The sequence below is a fragment of the Lipotes vexillifer genome, unplaced genomic scaffold (assembly GCF_000442215.2).
Source record: "Lipotes vexillifer unplaced genomic scaffold, Lipotes_vexillifer_v1.1 scaffold24, whole genome shotgun sequence".
Taxonomy (NCBI): domain Eukaryota; kingdom Metazoa; phylum Chordata; class Mammalia; order Artiodactyla; family Lipotidae; genus Lipotes; species Lipotes vexillifer.
The window spans coordinates 2,348,223-2,369,704 of record NW_006782914.1 but is presented as its reverse complement, the minus strand read 5'-3'; the positions used below and the strand labels follow the sequence as shown (position 1 = coordinate 2,369,704).

Genomic DNA, 21,482 nt, shown 5'->3' with positions numbered 1-21,482 from the left:
GGGACCTTCCCGGACCGGGGCACGAACCCACATCCCCTGCATCGGCAGGCGGACTCTCAACCACTGCGCCACCAGGGAAGCCCCATTAGTGGGTTTTATGTCTGTTGCTGAACACATCTGATACTGACAGAGTAACTTTGTGCTTTACTCTCAAAGCAAATTATTTCTGATTATTTCCACTTATTTTGTTGGCATCCTCATAAATCAGATCATAGGGCAGAATCTTTAAGGTTCTGTATAAATCCCTTCTTAGAATTCAGCCATTAGCTCACAAAACTTTCGCTCTGAATGAAACCTTATACATGATCTAGACAAACCCTCCTCACTTTACTGAAGACAAATCTGAGGCTCAGAAATTAATCAATTATGCCTAAATACCCTAGGCAGACTGTGGAAAAGCCAAGGCTTCAATCTTTGAACACTTTAAATCTGGTGTTTTGAAAACATCTTCTAAGTCTTTGAGAGGTTCTTTTTATAACTTTTCTTTTTATGTACCCAAATGAAGATCACAGTCATTTCCCCAAACCCACAGCTTTAGGAATTTATCTTGCAGTTTACCTTTGAGATCTGGCATATCACTAATCACTATATAGAAAAATGATTTCATTTACAAAGTTGGCCCTTTATCTTCTTTACTTTCAACTAGTATCACTTTAACCAAAGAAACATCTCTGCCTCTAAGCCAGAATCACCTTTCCCTGACCAACAGTTTCTGAAAGGTGCACAATAACTTGTTAGTTGCCTCTGGTCTGCAGCTTTGTCAAAAGCATTCCAAACATTTAACTATAATCACAGACAAGGAGAGCAGGAAAGAGAAGTGTGAGAAGAAAGGAAGAAAACGATGACTCAGTTTTTTACATGTTACATTTTAGGTGGCAATAAGCTATTTGATAAACTTTCAGATAAGACTAAAAAGAGAAAAGAAAAACAAGAAGCCAAGGTGAAGGAGGTGGCTGCACTATTTTTAAAAAAGAACAGGGGAAATGAAACAAACTAGATCAAGAAAGTGATCTAGTATTCTAGTACTAGTGCTCAAAGTATTATAGAAACATTGCAAGGAAACTACTAAAATGCAGAGTACAGTAACTATTGTTACTTTAAACCTTATACATAAATACTGTTTTTAGTCTATAAGTCTTTTTCACTACCATCAGATTTAACTCAAGACAAATGTCACAAGTCTACGTTTGGTAAGTTCAGATTGAATATTCAGGTCTTTTGTTTACACAGTAAATACAAAATTTTAATAATCAAGTATAAACTATTAGAATAAAACTTCCTAGAATTTATTTATTTACTTAGTGATAGGTCAGAAGAATGGTACATTTGGCTTTTTAAATCCCTTTGGGATTTTTTTTTAAGATTTTGGAAATGTGACTAATTTCAGGGTCTCACAGAAATTCTCAGCCCCAAATATTCTCCTAACTTTCAATGGACATGTGTAATACAATTGTTAAACCAAAAATGTGAGCAAAATTTGAATAATCAAGAAGATAAAAACAAAAGGTAGCATGGAAAGTCATTTTTAAAATGACATTAATCATTAAATTATTTCAAAATTTCAGTCATTTAAAATGGTATGTAATAACTTACCATATTCCTTTTCATTTACTTCAGAGATGGGTTCAGAAATAACACTGCAGAAAGAAATGGCGCTTGCTGCAGAGGGATTCCGAGAATGCCCCATGTGGTGTGGCACCTTTTTCACGTTCTTCAAGGCTTCCTCAGCTTGCTCCTGTTCCATTGCTGCAACCATATCTTTATATGCTTTCCTGGCTTCTTCAGTGAGTTCTACTAACTTATTAAACAGGCTCTAAAAAGAAAGAGATTTTGCCCAGTCCATTTTTTGTTATACTCTTTATTACTACCATTAGCAGTAAATACCTCTACTGTTTCAGGATTGGATACACTTTCTCTGAGCACAAAATCCAAATGGTATGCAAACCACAGAACCTTACAAAATACTCTGTAACTTACATATATTGTTTAGTTAATTCTCACAAGTCTGAGGGAACTTCTTGATTCAGTACTAGCCACTAAATATGCTATATTAAAATTCTTACAGAGTTTATCAATTCAACAACTGCACCCTTTAGCATGTGGCACTATAGTGGGTACCAAGACTACTGGAACCACCCCTCTGCTCTCAAGGAACCTTCCATATGGCTGAAAGGAGAGGACAGGAGACGATGATTCAGGGGACAATGCCTTAAATGCCTTGAGATGTACAAAGTGGTTTAGCTTTGGGAGGAAACATCTAACTGCTGGGCATCAGTGAAGAATTCATAAAGGAATATGACACCTGATGTAGGCCTTGAAAATCTGGTATACTTTTGAGGAGTGGAGACAGTACATTCTTAGCCAAGCATGCAAAACCATAAACCAAGGTACAGACTTAATAAAGTTCAAGGCTTGTTTGGGAAGCAGTGAAGAATCTTATATGGGCTCAAATATAAGGGAATGAGTGTATGCAGGGTGATATCAAAGGATGCAGAAGCAGATGGCAGTCTCCACAGGAATGAAAAGTTCCCTATCATGTTTGCTTGTTGAAAGAACTCTTTACAAGAAGACCAGAAAGAAGTGATGGTATGGCTAGCTGCGGTCTTGAAAATGATGAAAGGCTAATTATAAAAATAGAATAAAGAACCTGGAAATAGAATGTGGAGTTAACCTGAAGTTCTTCCATCAGCAAAACAGAATGAACATGAATGGAATTAATAACCCCAATGAAACTGTAAATGACAGAGCACATTTGTGTTAATAAATGGCAAAATTCGTTAGGCATTAAAGCTGTACTTCAATAACTATGACGTCTAATGATGTCTAAAGAAAACTGAAGTTTTCACAATCACCAGAAAGACAACCAAAGAATGACTTTTAGTGATTCTTACATCAAGTGACTTTTAGTGATTCTTACATCACAATTCAACACAATTCAACAACATTCTACTCCTATTTAATGTCTTGATTTAGTATCAGAATGCAACATACCCACACATTAAGTAAAAAGTTTCAGATGGTAAATATGACCTGGCCACCTGGAAGAGTATGTTTAATTACATATATAAAATTATGTTTTCAGACAATGGAGAAAAAGTACAGCACAATTTTTTTTTTCTTAACAAGGCACTGTCATTTAAATATAAACCATAACATCATGAATGTGTGGCAAACGTGTCATATTACTATGGAATAATGTATCTCTAAAAACTAAACTTAAGCAGGAAAAGCATAAGTAATGTGCTTTACCCAGCTGCAGTTTAAACTGTTTAAAGTACAATACAGGTACAATAACCACTGCTGCTAACTGTACTGATTTTTGAAAAGGGGTGGGTGCCACTAGTATCAAAAATATATTCAGGTTTTACTTATTTTTAAAAAGGAGGATGGATTCTGATTTAAAAAGCCCCCATGAGTTACATGTAAGAGACTTCATAAATATGTTTGCAATAAACCATGCACTTAAGTGAAGCCAACAAAAAGAAAATAGGCTTATGGATATGCAATTTTGAGATTAACATTGGTTTTACAATATAAATAAAACACAGAAACTGTTGGGAATGAAACAATACACAAGAAGAAGAGAAAATAAAATTGAAGAGAAAAGCTATTAGGGAATAAAAGCTTTGAATATCAGGGTAAGGACAGAAAGCTTAATTCAAAGGTTAGCATTATTACATGGTAAATATAGGGTAGGTGCACTACATTACTATGAGTAGACACACTGGACAGTACAGCAGTACTTCCTTTACCTCCGTTTTATGAATGTGTTTTGGTTTAAACAATAACTCAGTACCTCAAAATGGAGAAGGCAAGAAAAGCAATGTACAAACAAAACTGCCAAACATTTTATAATATAATATCATACATATAACCTAATATACATAGTTCAGTAAGAAGTCAATACAATTAAAAACAAACATATCCCCTTTTCCTGACCCTGATCCCATTCCTATTCCATAAACTCTAATAGTGAACAAAAGAGTACATTGTTATTATGAGTCTTTATCACAGAGCTACTTACCACCTAAATTCTCATATGAAGTTTAACGTAACAGGCAGATATACATCTACCATACAATTAATTAAAGAAACATTTATTACCTGCTCATCCTCGAGTAATGTAAAAGGTTTTCAGGGATATAAAGACAAGGGAAATCAAAGAGGAAATCAAAAGATACCTAGAAACAAATGACAATGAAAACACGACAACCCAAAACCTATGGGATGCAGCAAAAGCAGTTCTAAGAGGGAAGTTTATAGAAATACAATTCTACCTCAAGAAACAAGAAATATTTCAAATAAACAACCTAAACTTACATCTAAAGCAATTAGAGAAAGAAGAACAAGAAAACCCCCAAAGATAGCAAAAGGAAAGAAATCATAAAGATCAGATCAGAAATAAATGAAAAAAAAAGAAAGAAACAACAGCAAAGATCAATAAAACTAAAAGCTGGTTCTTTGAGAAGATAAACAAAATTGATAAACCATTAGCCAGACTTATCAAGAAAAAAAAGGGATAAGACTCAAATCAATGGAAATAGAACTGAAAAGAGAAGTAACAACTGACACTGCAGAAATACAAAGGATCTTGAGAGATTACTACAAGCAACTCTATGCCAATAAAATGGACAATCTGGAAGAAATGGACAAATTCTTAGAAAAGCACAACCTTCTGAGACTGACCAGGAAGAAACAGAAAATATAAACAAACAAATCACAAGCACTGAAATTGAAACTGTGATTAAAAAATCTTCCAACAAACAAAAGGCCAGGACCAGATGGCTTCACAGGCGAATTCTATCAAACATTTATAGAAAAGCGAACACCTATCCTTTACAAACTCTTCCAAAGTATAGCAGAGGGAGGAACACTCCCTAACTCATTCTACAAGGTCACCATCACCCTGATACCAAAACAGACAAAGATGTCACAAAGAAAGAAAACTACAGGCCAGTATCACTGATGAACACAGATGCAAAAATCCTCAACAAAATACTAGCAAACAGAATCCAACAGCACATTAAAAGGATCATACACCACGATCATGTGGGGTTTATCCCGGGAATGCAAGGATTCTTCAATATATGCAAATCAATCAATGTGATAAACGATATTAACAAATTGAAGGAGAAAAACCATATGATCACCTCAATAGATGCAGAAAAAGCTTTCAACAAAATTCAACACCCATTTATGATAACCCTCTGGATAGTAGGCATAGAGGGAACTTACCTCAACATAATAAAGGCCATATATGACAAACCCACAGCCAACATCGCTCTCAATGGTGAAAAGCTGAAACTGTTTCCTCTAAGATCAGGAACAAGACAAGGTTGTCCACTCTCACCACTATTATTCAACATAGTTTTGGTAGTTTTAGCCCCAGCAATCAGAGAAGAAAAAGTAATAAAAGGAAGCCAAATAGAAAAAGAAGAAGTAAAGCTGTCACTGTTTGCAGATGACATGATCCTATACATAGAAATCCAAAAGATGCTACCAGAAAACTACTAGAGCTAATCAATGAATTTGGTAAAGTAGCAGGATACAAAATTAATGCACAGAAATCTCTTGCATTCCTATACACTAATGATGAAAAATCTGAGAGAGAAATTAAGGAAACACTCCCATTTACCACTGCAACAAAAAGAATAAAACACCTAGGAATAAACCTACCTAAGCAGACAAAAGACCTGTATGCAGAAAACTATAGAGACACTGATGAAAGATATTAAAGATGACACAAACAGATGGAGAGATATACCATGTTCTTGGATTGGAAGAATCAACATTCTGAAAATGACTCTACTACCCAAAGCAATCTATAGATTCAATGCAATCCCTATCAAACTTCCAATGACATTTTTCAAAGAACCAGAACATAAAATTTCACAATTTGCATGGAAACACAAAAGACCCCAAAGAGCCAAAGCAATCTTGAGAAAGAAAAACGGAGCTGGAGGAATCAGGCTCCCTGACTCCAGACTATACTACAAAGCTACAGTAATCAAGACAGTATGGTACTGGCACAAAAACAGAAAGATAGATCAATGGAACAGGATAGAAAGCCCAGACATAAACCCACGCACATATGGTCACCTTATCTTTGATAAAGGAGGCAAGAATATACAATGGAGAAAAGACAGCCTCTTCAATAAGTGGTGCTGGGAAAACTGGACAGCTAGCTACACGTAAAAGAAAGAAATTAGAACACTCCCTAACACCATACACAAAAATAAACTCAAAATAGATTAAAGAGCTAAATATAAGGCCAGACACTATAAAACTCTCAGAGGAAAACATAGGCAGAACACTCTATGACATACATCACAGCAAGATCCTTTTTGACCCACCTCCTAGAGAAATGGAAATAAAAACAAACAAGTGGGACCTAATGAAACTTAAAAGCTTTTCCACAGCAAAGGAAACCGTATAAACAAGAAGAAAAGACAACCCTCAGAATGGGAGAAAATATCTGCAAATGAAGCAACTGAAAAGGATTAATCTCCAAAATTTACAAGCAGCTCATGCAGCTCAATATCAAAAAAACAAACAACCCAATCCAAAAATGGGCAGAAGACCTAAATAGACATTTCTCCAAAGAGGATATACAGATTGCCAACAAATAAATAAAAGGATGCTCAACATCACTAATCATTAGAGAAATGCAAATCAAAACTACAATGAGGTATCACCTCACACCAGTCAGAATGGCCATCATCAAAAAATCTACGAACAATAAATGCTGGAGAGGGTGTGGAGAAAAGGGAACCCTCTTGCACTGTTGGTGGGAATGTAAATTGACAGAGCAACTATGGAGACAGTATGGAGGGTCCTTAAAAAAACTAAAAATAGAATTACCATATGATCCAGCAATCCCACTACTGGGCATATACCCTGAGAAAACCATAATTCAAAAAGACTCATGTACCACAATGTTCACTGCAGCTCTATTTACAATAGCCAGGACATGGAAGCAACCTAAGTGTCCATTGATAGATGAACGGATAAAGATGATGTGGTAGATATATACAATGGAATATTACTCAGCCATAAAAAGAAACGAAATTGAGTTATTTGTAGTGAGGTGGATAGACCTAGAGTCTGTCATACAGAGTGAAGTCAGAAAGAGAAATATAAATACAGTATGTGAACACATATATATGGAATCTAAAAAACAAAAAATATTTATGAAGAACCTAGGGGCAGGACAGGAATAAAGATGCAGATGCAGAGAACAGACTTGAGGACACAGGGAGGGTGAAGGGTAAGCTGGGACGAAGTGAGAGAGTCGCATGGACTTATATATACTACCAAATGTAAAATAGATAGCTAGTGGGAAGCAGCCGCATAGCACAGGGAGATCAGCTCAGTGCTTTGTGACCACCTAGAGGGGTGGCATAGGGAGGGTGGGAGGGAGACGCAAGGGGGAGGAGATAAAAACTGATTCCCTTTGTTATAAAACAGAAACTAACACACCACTGTAAATTAATTATACTCCAATAAAGATGTCAAAAAAAAAAAAAAAGACAAGGGTCTTACCCTTGAGGAATTCACACTTACATGAAGAAACACATTAACTATGACAAAGCAGTGTGATATCTATAACTGAGGAAAGCATGGGCTGCTAATGGCAGGACAAATATTAATTACATGATCGTAAAGAGTAGGTGGGTAGACAGATAATTTAATGGGTAGTGGGAGAGAAACTGAATGGATAGGGGAATGGGGGTATTCAATATGGTGACTGGATAGGAAAGACAGACACTTAAATATACACAGACAGTATGGCTGAGAAGAGGGAAAATGGTCCATCAGTTGTGTCACAAAATACTTTAGAATCAACTTCATAAAAAACAGTTATTGTATGCACAGATTGTATACAATTTAAAACAAGTACAACTGAAAATGTTTCAATGTAAAAACCACAAGTCAAATAATGTTCTAAAAAGAACCCCACACGTTCAAAAAACCCCACCAATCTTAAAATGTTATCAGTTAATAAGCATTACTCTAAATAAATAACATTTACTTCATCATTTATCAACTCCTATGGGCAAAGTTTGTATTAGTCGACTATGAGAGGAAGACAAATATCATGGGTGTAGAATTATTCTCTCAATTGGTTTGGAATTTCATTTTCAAAGGAAAATCCTCTCCAAATAAAGGATTCTTTTCTCTCTTGACTCCTAGCAGCACAAAATATACCCAACATACAAAGTGAAGAAATTTGTTTTATTTTGTACAATATTGGATACCTTTACGCAGCAGTTACATATATTGTCAAGTAGTACATATCTGAACCCAGAAAAGAAATCACTGTAGCAGAAATACGAGCTAAAATCTTTTCACAATGCTATAGGATTGACTTACGCAAATGTTTTCAACACTAAAAAAGGAAATGTAATACTCAAGAATTTTCCACTCGTTCCTGGAGAGTCATCATATCACTTATCCAAATGCTCAAACATAACAATGGCACGTGTCCAAAGATGTACTATGGGGGGTGGGCAGTGAGGGACTGCATCTTCCAAGTCTTACCTCAGCACCAAAGTAGTTGAAGATTCCCACCACACTAACAGGAACCAGCTTGTTCACACAGCGTCCTAGAGCTTTTCTTCCAAGGGCAAACACAAAAGGAATTTCTTGTTCCCGTGCCATGGCTATAACATTATAGAGAGCCTCATCCAGGCCACCTGAGAAATCAACATGTATAGAAGTTTTTAGTTATTTCCTAAATGGAGCTATTTTAGCACCCGACAGCATGAAACACAGCAGCAAAGGAGTCCATGAATGCTTGTGGCACTTAGGCTGTTCACCACATTTTCCTATCTGAATTTGTACTATATTTGGATATTACATACATATTTTCTTTCTCCCAGTTAAATACTACATTCCTTTAATGCGAGTATTTTTGTTTCTCCACAGGGACTAGTACAGCAGGAGTCAAATTTCAATATAATAAACATTTTTCGGTTTTTTAAATTAATTAAAATTGTTAATAGTGGCTGATTCCTTTATCTAATCTCTCAGCTCAAGTAAGCAACCTATCGCATGCAATAAGACCGATTATATATTACTGCTTTTACTGGTATTTTTCCCCTCTGCCTGCTACTGCTACTTGATGCCTCTGTCTACTCCAATCACCTGAAATGGCTCCTCCATGAAAAACGACAAATAACGGTGCACAACATAGTACAAAAGCCTCTGTTACTGCTGGTTTCTGAGAGACAAATCTCCACCATAAACAGAGGCAGAGACCTGTATCTTTTTTTTTTAATATTGCATTTAACTGATTTTAAGATGCAAAATTTTTTCCACATACTAACAACTCTGAACTAGGGTAGCATTTTACAATCAATGGAATCTTTGGATTGATAGAATTTTTCTTTCTTAGTGGAATATAAAATGCTGCTGCATCATACAATCATCATGTTCTATTCTAAACAGTAATTTTAGGATATAAAAATTACAAATTATATTTTTTTTTCTGAAATAGGGTAGGATAACTGTCTAGAGAGCCCATTTTCATTTCTGACATTAGTCACTGCTGTCATATTGTTTCTACAATCATGTTGGCCTATATTAAATAAGAGACAGGAGAGTTTGATTTCCCAATTGGAAAAACTCAATGAACTATGGTAAAAATGCATATATCATAACCATTATGTAAGAATTGATCTGGAATTTGGGATTCATAGGAGATGTTTAGGTATTGTTATTAATTACTACATAGTTTGAGAGAGTCTTTCAACTTCTCTCTTTCATACAATGGACGTAATTATTTTTGTCTCTCTGGCAAGATCAGAATGCCCCAATAGTAAAAGGAAAAATATTTGAAAGTGTTTCTTTGAGGAGCATTAATTATGTTGTTTAATATATTTAAAATATACCCCTCTAATGACCAATTCAGTACCCAAGCGTTCAGGACAGGAAATTGATTTTGAAATTGTTTTAAATATAGTGGCAAATAAATAGTTATAAGTGGACAATGGAAAGCAGACCTTCAAAATTAGATTGTGAATATTTCTTCCTAAAATACATTTTTTAATAAAATTTTGATTGATGTCATAAAGTCACATAGCCCAAATGTTTTCAGGTTCATTCAAAATAATTATGATTTGGAAAGGTCAACCATACATCAATTAGAAGACAGAGATGTTTATCAAAATAATTTCTTTATTTTTAGAATAACTGATTTGTAAACTTTCTAGAATGATTAGAAAGTAGGGCCATTTATTATTAAGAATGCCACAGACCATGATCACATTTATGATCACATAAATCCATATTCTCTTCATAAAAGAGGATATTTATCTCTCATTTATCTAGAGAAGCACAGAAGGCATTCAGCTTATTCAAAAGTAGCATGATCATTAAGGGGCATTCAGCTTATTCAAAAGTAGCATGATCATTAAGGAACACGTTCAAAAGAAGTTGGTTAGCAGAGTCTATCCTTTTTATTGACAGTGGAAACTATTAACTGGACCTTTAAAAGACCACTCGTAATGACCTTGGCTTCAGAATCAAAACACAGTACTATGTTTGTATGGGCCTACATAACCTAGGGTCTATAATGAGACATACGTTTTGGCCTACACTTGACTCGTGTCCACAAAGACCAAGAAGGAGAACTGTACCTTTTTCCTAATTTTTTTAGAGAAAAGAGCCATCAAAGGAGGGTAATACAAAAATTTTTAAGTAGAATAGGCCAGAAATGAGCCATCCAGCTACACGGTAGCACCTCCAGGAACCAGCTGCCAGGTCGCCACTGCTGGGTTTTTCACTTGCTCCTTTGTGGGGCTAGTGCCCCTGCTCCAGGCCTGCCTGAAGAGCTGCGGGGGAGGGTGCACCAGAGGAGACCTTCAAGATGGTGGAGGAGTGAGATGTGGAGATCACCTTCCTCCCCACAAATACATCAGAAATACATCTACATGGGAAACAACTCCTACAGAACACCTACTGAACACGGGCAGAAGACCTCAGACCTCCCAAAAGGCAAGAAACTCCCCCACGAACCTGGGTAGGGCAAAAGAAAAAAGAAAAAAAAACAGAGACCAAAGAATAGGGACTGGACCTGGACCACCGGGAGGGAGCTGTGAAGGAGGAGAAATTTCCACACACTAGGAAGCCCTTCACTGGCGGAGACGCTGGGTGGCAAGGGAGGAGTTTTGGAGCCGCCGAAGAGAGCGCAGCAACAGGGGAGCGGAGGGCAAAGCGGAGGGACTCCCGCACAGAGGATCGCTGCCGACCAGCACTCACCAGCCCGAGAGGCTTGTGTGCTCACCCGCCGGGGCGGGTGGGGCTGGGAGCTGAGGCTCCGGCTTTGGAGGTCAGATCCCAGGGAGAGGACTGGGGTTGGCTGTGTAAACACAGCCTGAAGGGGGCTAGTGTGCCACAGCGAGCCGGGAGGGAGTCCAGGAAAAAGTGTGGAACTGCCTAAGAGTCAGGAGACCATTATTTCAGGGTGTTCGAGGAGAGGGGATTCAGAGCACCGCCTAAAGGAGCTTCAGAAACGGGTGTGAGCCACGGCTATCAGCACAGACACCAGAGATGGGCATGAGATGCTAAGGCTGCTGCTGCAGCCACCAATAAGCCTGTGTGCAAGCACTGGTCACTATCCACACCTCCCCTCCTGGGAGCCTGGGCAGCCCACCACTGTCAGGGTCCCGTGATCCAGGGACAACTTCCCCAGGAGAACACACAGCACGCCTCATGCTGTTGCAATAGCACGCCAGCCTCTGCCTTCGCAGGCTCACCCTGCATTCCATACCCCGCCGTACCCGGGCCTCAGTGAGCCAGAGCCCCCTAATCAGCTGCTACTTTAACCCTGTACTGTCTGGGTAGGAAGAGATGTCCTCAGGGGACCTACACTCAGAGGTGGGGCCAAATCCAAAGCTGAACCCGGGGAGCTGTGCGAACAAAGAAGAGAAAAGGAAATTTCTCCCAGCAGCCTCAGCAGCGGATTAAATCTCCACAATCAACTTGATGTACCCTGCATCTCTGGAATATCTGAATAGACAATGAATTATCCCGAAATTTTGGTGGTAGACTTTGGGAGCAACTATATATTTTTTTCATTCTTATCTTTTTGTGAGTGTGTACGTATATGTTCTTCGTGTGATTTGGGCTGCATAGCTTTGCTTTTACCATGTGTCCTAGAGCTTTGTCTGTCCTTTTAATTTTTTTTTTAAGTATAGTTTGTAGCGCTTGTTATCAATGGTGGATGTGTTTTTCCGTTTGGTTTGTCTCTTCGCTCTTTCTCTTTTTTGAAATTACTTTTTAATTTTTAACATTTTTTTTTAATAAATTTACTTTCTTTTCTTTCTTTCTTTTTTTCTTTCTTTCTTTTTTTCTCCCTTTTCTTCTGAGTTGTGTGGCAGACAGGGTCCTGGTGCTCCAGCCAGGTGTCAGGCCTGTGCCTCTGAGGTGGGAGAGCCAAGTTCAGGACATTGGTCCACCACAGACCTCCTGGCTCCACGTAATATCACACGGCAAAAGCTCTCCCAGAGGGCTTCCCTGGTGGCGCAGTGTTTGAGAGTCCACCTGCCGATGCAGGGGAGGCAGGTTCATGCCCCGGTCCAGGAGGATCCCGCATGCCGCGGAGCACCTGGGCCCGTGAGCCATGGCCGCTGAGCCTGCGCATCCGGAGCCTGTGCTCCGCAACGGGAGAGGCCACAACAGTGAGAGGCCCACGTACCACAAAAAAATAAATAAATAAATAAAAATTTTTTAAAAAGCAGCTCTCCCAGAGATCTCCATCTCAAGGCTAAGACCCAGCTCCACTCAACGACCAGCAAGCTACAGTGCTGGACACCCTATGCCAAACAACTAGCAAGAATGGAACACAACCCCACCCATTAACAAAAAGGCTGCCTAAAAACATAATAAGGTCACAGACACCCCAAAACACACCATCAGACAAGGTCCTGCCCACCGAAAGACAAGATCTAGCCTCATCCACTAGAACACAGGCACTAGTCCCCTCCACCAGGAATCCTACACAACCCACTGAACCAACCTTAGCCACTGGGGGCAGACATCAAAAACAACAGGAACTACGAACTTGCAGCCTGTGCAAAGGAGACACCAAACACAGTAAGTTAAGCAAAATGAGAAGACAGAGAAACACACAGCAGATGAAGGAGCAAAGTAAAAACCCACTAGACCAAACAAATGAAGAGGAAATAGGCAGTCTACCTGAAAAAGAATTCAGAGTAATGATAGTAAAGATAATCCAAAATCTTGGAAATAGAATGGAGAAAATACAAGAAACGCTTAACAAGGAACTAGAAGAACTAAAGAGCAAACAAACAATCATGAACAACACAATAAATAAAATTTAAAATTCTCCAGAAGGAATCAGTAGCAGAATAACTAAGGCAGAAGAACGGATAAGTGACCTGGAGAATAAAATACTGGAAATAACTACTGCAGAGCAGAATAAAGAATAAAGAATGAAATGAATTGACAACAGTCTCAGAGACCTCTGGAACAACATTAAACCCACCAACATTCGAATTATAGGGGTCCCAGAAGAAGAAGAGAAAAAGAAAGGGACTGAGAAAATATTTGAAGAGATCATAGATGAAAACTTCCCAAATAAAGGAAAGGAAATAGTTAATCAAGTCCAGGAAGTGCCAAGAGTCCTATACAGGATAAATCCAAAGAGAAACACACCAAGAAACATATCAAACTATCAAAAATTAAATACAAAGAAAAATATTGAAAGCAGCAAAGGAAAAGCAACAAATAACATACAAGGGAATCCCCATAACGTTAACAGCTAATCCTTCAGCAGAAACTCTGCAAGCCAGAAGGGAGTGGCAGGACATATTTAAAGTGATGAAAGGAAAAAACCTACAACCAAGATTACTCTACCCAGCAAGGATCTCATTCAGATCTGACAGAAAAATTAAAACCTTTACAGACAAGCAAAAGCTAAGAGAATTCACCAAATTCTTTGCTTTGGTAAAGCACCACCAAACCAGCTTTATAAGAAATGCTAAAGGAACTTCACTAGGCAGGAAACAGAAGAGAAGGAAAACACTTACAATAACAAACCCAAAACAATTAAGAAAATGGTAATAGGAACATACATATCAATAACTACCTTAAATGTAAATGGATTAAATGCTCCAACCATTTACTTAAATGTAAATGGATTAAATGCTCCAATCAAATGCTCCAACCAAAAGACAAAGAATGGCTGAATGGACACAAAAACCAAGACCTGTATACATGCTGTCTACAATAGACCCACTTCAGACCTAGGGACACATACAGACCGAAAGTGAGGGGATGGAAAAAAGATATTCCATGCAAATGGAAATCAAAAGAAAGCTGGAGTAGCGATTCTCATCAGACAAAACAGACTTTAAAATAAAGACTATTACAAGAGACAAAGAAGGACACCACATAACGATCAAGGGATCGATCCAAGAAGAAGCTACAACAATTGTAAATATTTATGCACCCAACATAGGGGCACCTCAATACATAAGGCAAATACTAACAGCCATAAAAGGGGAAATCTACAGTAACACAATCACAGTAGGGGACTTTAACACCCCACTTTCACCAATGGACAGATCATCCAAAATGAAAATAAATAAGGAAACACAAGTTTTAAATGATACATTAAACAAGACAGACTTAATTGATATTTATAAGACATTCCCTCCAAAAAAAAGAGAACACACTTTCTTCTCAAGTGCTCATGGAACATGCTCCACGATAGATCGTATCTTGGGCCACAAATGAAGCCTTGATAAATTTAAGAAAATTGAAATCGTATCAAGTATCCTTTCCGACCACAACGCTATGAGACTAGATATCAATTACAGGAAAAAATCTGTAAAAAAAACACAAACACATGGAGGCTAAACAATACACTACTTAATAATGAAGTGATCACTGAAGAAATCAAACAGGAAATCAAAAAATACCTAGAAACAAATGACAGTGGAGACAAATGACAAAACCTATAGGAAGCAGCGAAAGCAGTTCTAAGAGGGAAGTTCATAGCAATACAATCATACCTCAAGAAACAAGAAACATCTCAAATAAGCAACCTAACCTTACACCTAAAGCAATTAGAGAAAGAACAAAACACTCCCAAAGTTAGCAGAAGGAAAGAAATCATACAAATCAGATCAGAAATAAATGAAAAAGAAATGAAGGAAACAACAGCAAAGATCAATAAAACTAAAAGCTGGTTGAGAAGATAAACCAAATTGATAAACCATTAGCCAGACTCATCAAAAAAAAAGGGAGAAGACTCAAATCAATAGAATTAGAAATGAAAAAGGAGAAGTAACAACTGACACTGCAGAAATACAAAGGATCTTGAGAGATTACTACAAGCAACTCTATGCCAATAAAATGGACAACCTGGAAGAAATGGACAAATTCTTAGAAAAACACAACCTTCTGAGACTGCACCAGGAAGAAATAGAAAATATGAACAGACCAATCATAAGTACTGGAATTGAAACTGTGATTCAAAATCTTCCAATAAACAAAAGTCCAGGACCAGATGGCTTCACAGGTGAATTCTATCAAACATTTAGAGAAGAGCTAACACCTATGCTTCTCCAAGTCTTCCAAAATATAGCAGAGGAAGGAACACTCCCAAACTCATTCTACGAGGCCACCATCAACCTGATACCAAAACCAGACAAGGATGTCACAAAGAAAGAAAATTACAGGCCAATACCACCGATGAACATAGATGCAAAAATCCTCAACAAAATACTAGCAAACAGAATCCAACAGCACATTAGAAGGATCATACATCACAATCATGTGGGGTTTATCCCAGGAATGCAAGGATTCTTCAGTATGTGCAAATCAATTACCGTGACACACCATATTAACAAACTGAAGGAGAAAAACCATATGATCATCTCAATAGATGCAGAAAAAGCTTTTGACAAAATTCAACACCCATTTATGATAAAAACCCTCCAGTAGTAAGTAGGCATAGAGGGAACTTACCTCAACATAATTGACAAACCCACAGCCAACATCACTCTCAATGGTGAAAAACTGAAACCATTTCCTCTAAGTTCAGGAACAAGACAAGGTTGCCCACTCTCACCATTATTATTCAAAAGAGTTTTGGAAGTTTTAGCCACAACAATCAGAGAAGAAAAAGAAATGAGGTATCCAAATTGGAAAAGAAGAAGTAAAACTGTCACTGTCTGCAGATGACATGATACTATATACATAGAGAATCCTAAAGATGCTACCAGAAAACTACTAGAGCTAATCAATGAATTTGGTAAAGTAGCAGGATACAAAATAAATGCACAGAAATCTCTTGCATTCCTATACACTAATGATGAAAAATCTGAGAGAGAAATTAAGGAAACACTCCCATTTACCACTGCAACAAAAAGAATAAAACACCTAGGAATAAACCTACCGAAGCAGACAAAAGACCCGTATGCAGAAAACTATAAGACACTGATGAAAGAAATTAAAGATGATACAAACAGACGGAGAGACATATCACATTCTCGGATTGGAAGAATCAACACTGTCAAAATGACTATACTACCGAAAGCAATCTATGGATTCAGTGCAATCCCTATCAAACTACCACTGGCATTTTTCACAGAACTATAACAAAAAATTTCACAATTTGTATGGAAACACAAAAGACCTCAAATAGCCAAAGCAATCTTGAGAAAGAAAAACGGAGCTGGAGGAATCAGGCTCCCGGACGTCAGACTACACTACAAAGCTACAGTAATCAAGACAGTATTATACTGGCACAAAAACAGAAAGAGAGATCAATGGAACAGGATAGAAAGCCCAGTGATAAACCCATGCACATACGGTCACCTTATCTTTGATAAAAGAGGCAAGAATATACAATGGAGAAAAGACAGCCTCTTCAATAAGTGGTGCTGGGAAAACTGGACAGCTAGCTACATGTAAAAGTATGAAATCAGAACACTCCCTAACACCATACACAAAAATAAACTCCAAATGGATTAAAGACCTAAATGTAAGGCCAGACACTATAAAACTCTTAGAGGAAAACATAGGCAGAACACTCTATGATATACATCACAGTAAGATCCTTATTGACCCACCATCTAGAGTAATGGAAGTAAAAACAAAAATAAACAAATGGGACCTAATAAAACTTAAAAGCTTTTGCACAGCAAAGGAAACCATAAACAAGATGAAAAGACAACCCTCAGAATGGGAGAAAATATTTGCAAATGAAGCAACTGACAAAGGATTAACCTCCAAAATATACAAGCAGCTCATGCAGCTCAATATCAAAAAAACAAACAACCCAATACAAAAATGGGCAGAAGACCTAAATAGATATTTCTCCAAAGAAGATATAGACTGCCAACAAACACATGAAAGAATGCTCAACATCATTAATCATTAGAGAAATGCAAATCAAAACTACAATGAGATATCATCTCACACCAGTCAGAATGGCCATCATCAAAAAATCTAGAAACAATAAATGCTGGAGAGGGTGTGGAGAAAAGGGAACACTCTTGCACTGCTGGTGGGAATGTGAACTGATACAGCCACTATGCAGAACAGTATGGAGGTTCCTTAAAAAACTACAAATAGAACTACCATACGACCCTGCTATCCCACTACTGGGCATATACCTTGAGAAAATTATAATTCAAAGAGTCATGTACCACCATGTTCACTGCAGCTCTATTTACAACTGTCAGCATGGAAGCAACCTAAGTGTCCATCAACAGATGAATGGACAATGAAGATGTGGCTCATATATACAATGGAATATTACTCGGCCATAAAAAGAAACGAAATTGAGTTATTTGTAGTGAGGTGGATGGCCCTAGAGTCTGTCATACAGAGTGAAGTAAGTCAGAAAGAGAAAAACAAATACCGTATGCTACCACATATATATATGGAATCCAAAAAAAAAAAACAAAAAATTGTTATGAAGAACACAGGGGCAGGAGAGGAATAAAGATGCAGATGTAGGGAATGGACTTGAGGACATGGGGATGGGGAAGGGTAAGCTGGGACGAAGTGAGAGAGTGGCATGGACTTATATATACTACCAAATGTAAAACAGATAGCTAGTGGGAAGCAGCCGCATAGCACAGGGAGATTAGCTCAGTGCTTTGTGACCACCTAGAGGGGTGGGAGGGAGACATAAGAGGGAGGAGATATGGGGATATATGTATATGTATAGCTGATTCACTTTGTTATAAAGCAGAAAGTAACACATCATTGTAAAGCAATTATACTCCAATAAAGATGTTAAAAAAAATAAAGTAGAATATATTTGCAGAGGTAAAGAAATGCCTGCTTAGTAGTTTCCACTCTGATCACAACACAGTGGACACTTGGTTGGCCCCAACTAAATCCTTCACTAGTGTTCATAAATGGGGATTTTCTTTACAATCTGATCTCAATTTTATTACTCTACCTCCAGTGCTGAAACATTTCATTTTCTTTCTTCATGTTCAGTATTATGTTTCATACCTAAACTCTGCTAAAGAAGACATATGGCTTCCACTTTAAAATTCACTGCATATTCTACAATTATACTACATAAATATCAAAACACTTCAAAAGTAAAATGTTCATACCTTTGGACTGGATTTTTTCACAATTTGGAGAAATTATAACACATTTGATCTTGTTTAACTTCATATGTTTCGTAACCTCTCTTAGACCCATGACCAGCCGTCTCCTCGCTTTTGCTCTTACAGGATCCTTTTGGTAGATGCGTTCCTGGAAGCTGACAAGCTCTTGAAGAAGAAGAGTCACACATTCATCAATCTCTTTACAAAGAACCTGATTACAGTACCTGTAAAGGAAACCAAAAGTAGGTAATTATAAAATTATTTTAGGAAAAAAATACATCCAGTAAACAGGTTTTCATTAAAAAATCAAGTCTTGAAAAATCTCCTAAATCCTTCAGCTAATTAGAAAAACAGAAGAGTTTTCCTGAATTACAACAGATCGGCTTTTATGCAAAGGATAGATTAACCTCAGGGAAGTACTAATCAAACACCCAATTATTAAATTCCTAAGGATATAAATCAAATGTTAACCTGCTATTAGATAAACAGGTATAATGTTTTTGGTAAAAAGATAATGTATAAAGTTATTTCATTCCAATGAATACTAAAGATGCTTCTAATAAGAAACAAATTAATTTCATAAAAGCTAACTGAATGCCCTAATACCAACCATTCATCCTCCACGCTTGGATAAATCACAGTCTCCAGCACTGGCTTCCTCAACCATAAAAATAAAGAGTTACGGATGACAGCCTCAATGGTCCCTCTACCTCTGAAAATCTATGGTTACAGCGGATGAATTCAGTAGTTAAACTGAAGCCAAAACCAAAGAGGTCTTGAGGTAAAAGTCATATGGCTTTATATCAGGCAAAGCAACTGAATGAGGCTCTTTGTGAGATCATATATGGCTACAACGCAAAACACAGAAAGCAAGTAGTGTGAGGTCACTATAGTACTTAATTTCAAGGATAAGGAAGTCATTCTAGTTTAAGTAAACTCCTTACACATTCCACTTTGCTAGTTTTCATCCATAATCTATCTCTACCATAAGCAGGCACTTAACGAGGAAAATTGGTAAAATTTCTAATCTAGGAATGCCAGGCCAGCAAATTACCAGTTCTAAATTACTGATACATTATATGGTGGGAAAATCTAGGCCTGCCTTTCTTTAGTGAAAAAAAATGTTCTGCTTTGGAAATTTTTTTAATGTTTATGTGAAAAGTGTTTAAATAAATGCAAGTATGATATTACTTCAGAACAGAAGAAATAACTGGACAGACTGAGGAAAGGTTATCATAAAGTATACAAAATTAAAGAATGCAATTGAAGAATAAAACATCAAAAACGCAATTTTCTTCACTCTGCTTTTCTTCCAAGCTGTGTATTTCACACATATGTAAGATTTTATTCTCCAAGTATTTCCTTTGTCACACATCTGTGATATTTAATTAACTTCCCAAACCTAGGCGATAAGTATTTGCTCAAAAACAATAATATAAAGGAACAGAACAAACCAATGTGGTTTGGATTCACACACATTTTACCTTCACCCTGGGATTCTTTCATAGGTAAACTTAATTTCAAAGGTAAAATTAATTTACCTACACAAATGTCTACATTCTAAAATCCTTCACAGCAATAACTGTCAGTTCAAGGTTACTCACAGATGGGCATTTTCAAACTTAGAAATATATGCTTAAAAACAAATAGGTTTAGGGCTTCCCTGCTGGTGCAGTGGTTGAGAGTCCGCCTGCCGATGCAGGGGACACGGGTTCGTGCCCCGGTCCGGGAAGATCCCACATGACGCGGAGCGGCTGCGCCCGTGAGCCATGGCCGCTGAGCCTGCGCGTCTGGAGCCTGTGCTCCGCAAAGGGAAAAGCCACAAGAGTGAGAGGCCCGTGTACCACAAAAAAAAAAAAAAAAAAAAAAAAAAGAACAACAACAAAAACCAAATAGGTTTATGTAACAGGTTCACTACATGTAGGAGGATCTTAGAAACTTGTTATTAATTGGTTAGAGAGGTTTTTTTTGAAGGGCCAATAATATAAACAAAAAAGCAAAAGCATTTGGAGAGGAAAAATGTCACAGTATGACATTTTATATAATACACAAGCTGTAAGAGGTCAAATTTCATGGGTATAAACACCAGCTGATATAAAAAGAATGTATTTACTGTCAAATCACTTTTACATGAACACTGACAGCTGACAGAAGGCCAATACTTTCCATATAATAAAACCTGTTGTTACACAAAATCTGAAAGAACTTAAAGATCTTTGGTATTCTATCTGTTCAACCCACCAAGAAAGGATGACAATATTATATTCAGAACTACAGTCAAGATACCTAAGCTATTCAACCTCAATAAGGAGACTAAAACTTACTCTCTAAATCTTTTGCTGTGGATTTTCGTTATTGTCGAAGATGCCATTGGACTGCCTATCCCAGAACTAGCCGGAGAGCCTTGTGACACAGGTGTCATACAGTACGGAGAGTTCTGACTTGCTGGAGAGAGGGATGCATCACTGGGCATGCTCAGTCCAGCATCTGTGGAGATGTGGGGTGAGGGGAAAGAATTTAGAAATTCTGAATGCTGAAAAGCTCTATACTGATCAACATAATTTAGAACGGCAGTTACCTTTTGTTATCACTTCCAAATTCTCCAGAAGCTACCAAGTTGGGCATTGTTCGTATCACAAACATTTCTCATATACTACAAAAATCAAATTTTCCTATTATGTCTTAAAATATACTCTGAAAAATATCAAGCATAGCCTACAAGTCTCCACAGAAGAGATGCAAGAAGGCCAAGTTATCTAAAACATGTATTCCCAAGGGATCTAAATTGAAGACCGACCATCAGCATAACAACGCTCCCTGTTCTCCCTGGCCTGTCCTTCCTTTCTGGATTTTACACTTTTTTCAGATGGCCTT

At 37.5% G+C, this 21,482-nt stretch overlaps 1 protein-coding gene across 2 annotated transcripts in view; it reads right to left on the bottom strand.

The window, feature by feature from the left end:
* Window positions 1–21,482, bottom strand: part of SECISBP2L (SECIS binding protein 2 like) — a 63,198-nt gene that overhangs the window by 9,453 nt on the left and 32,263 nt on the right. For both annotated transcript variants that reach the window (XM_007455548.1, XM_007455549.1), the window contains 4 exons: window positions 20,933–21,095; window positions 18,612–18,832; window positions 8,542–8,696; window positions 1,594–1,813 (listed from right to left, as the gene is read on the bottom strand). In XM_007455548.1, the coding sequence (XP_007455610.1) occupies window positions 1,594–1,813; window positions 8,542–8,696; window positions 18,612–18,832; window positions 20,933–21,095 (759 nt within the window). The remainder of the gene's footprint in view (window positions 1–1,593; window positions 1,814–8,541; window positions 8,697–18,611; window positions 18,833–20,932; window positions 21,096–21,482) is intronic.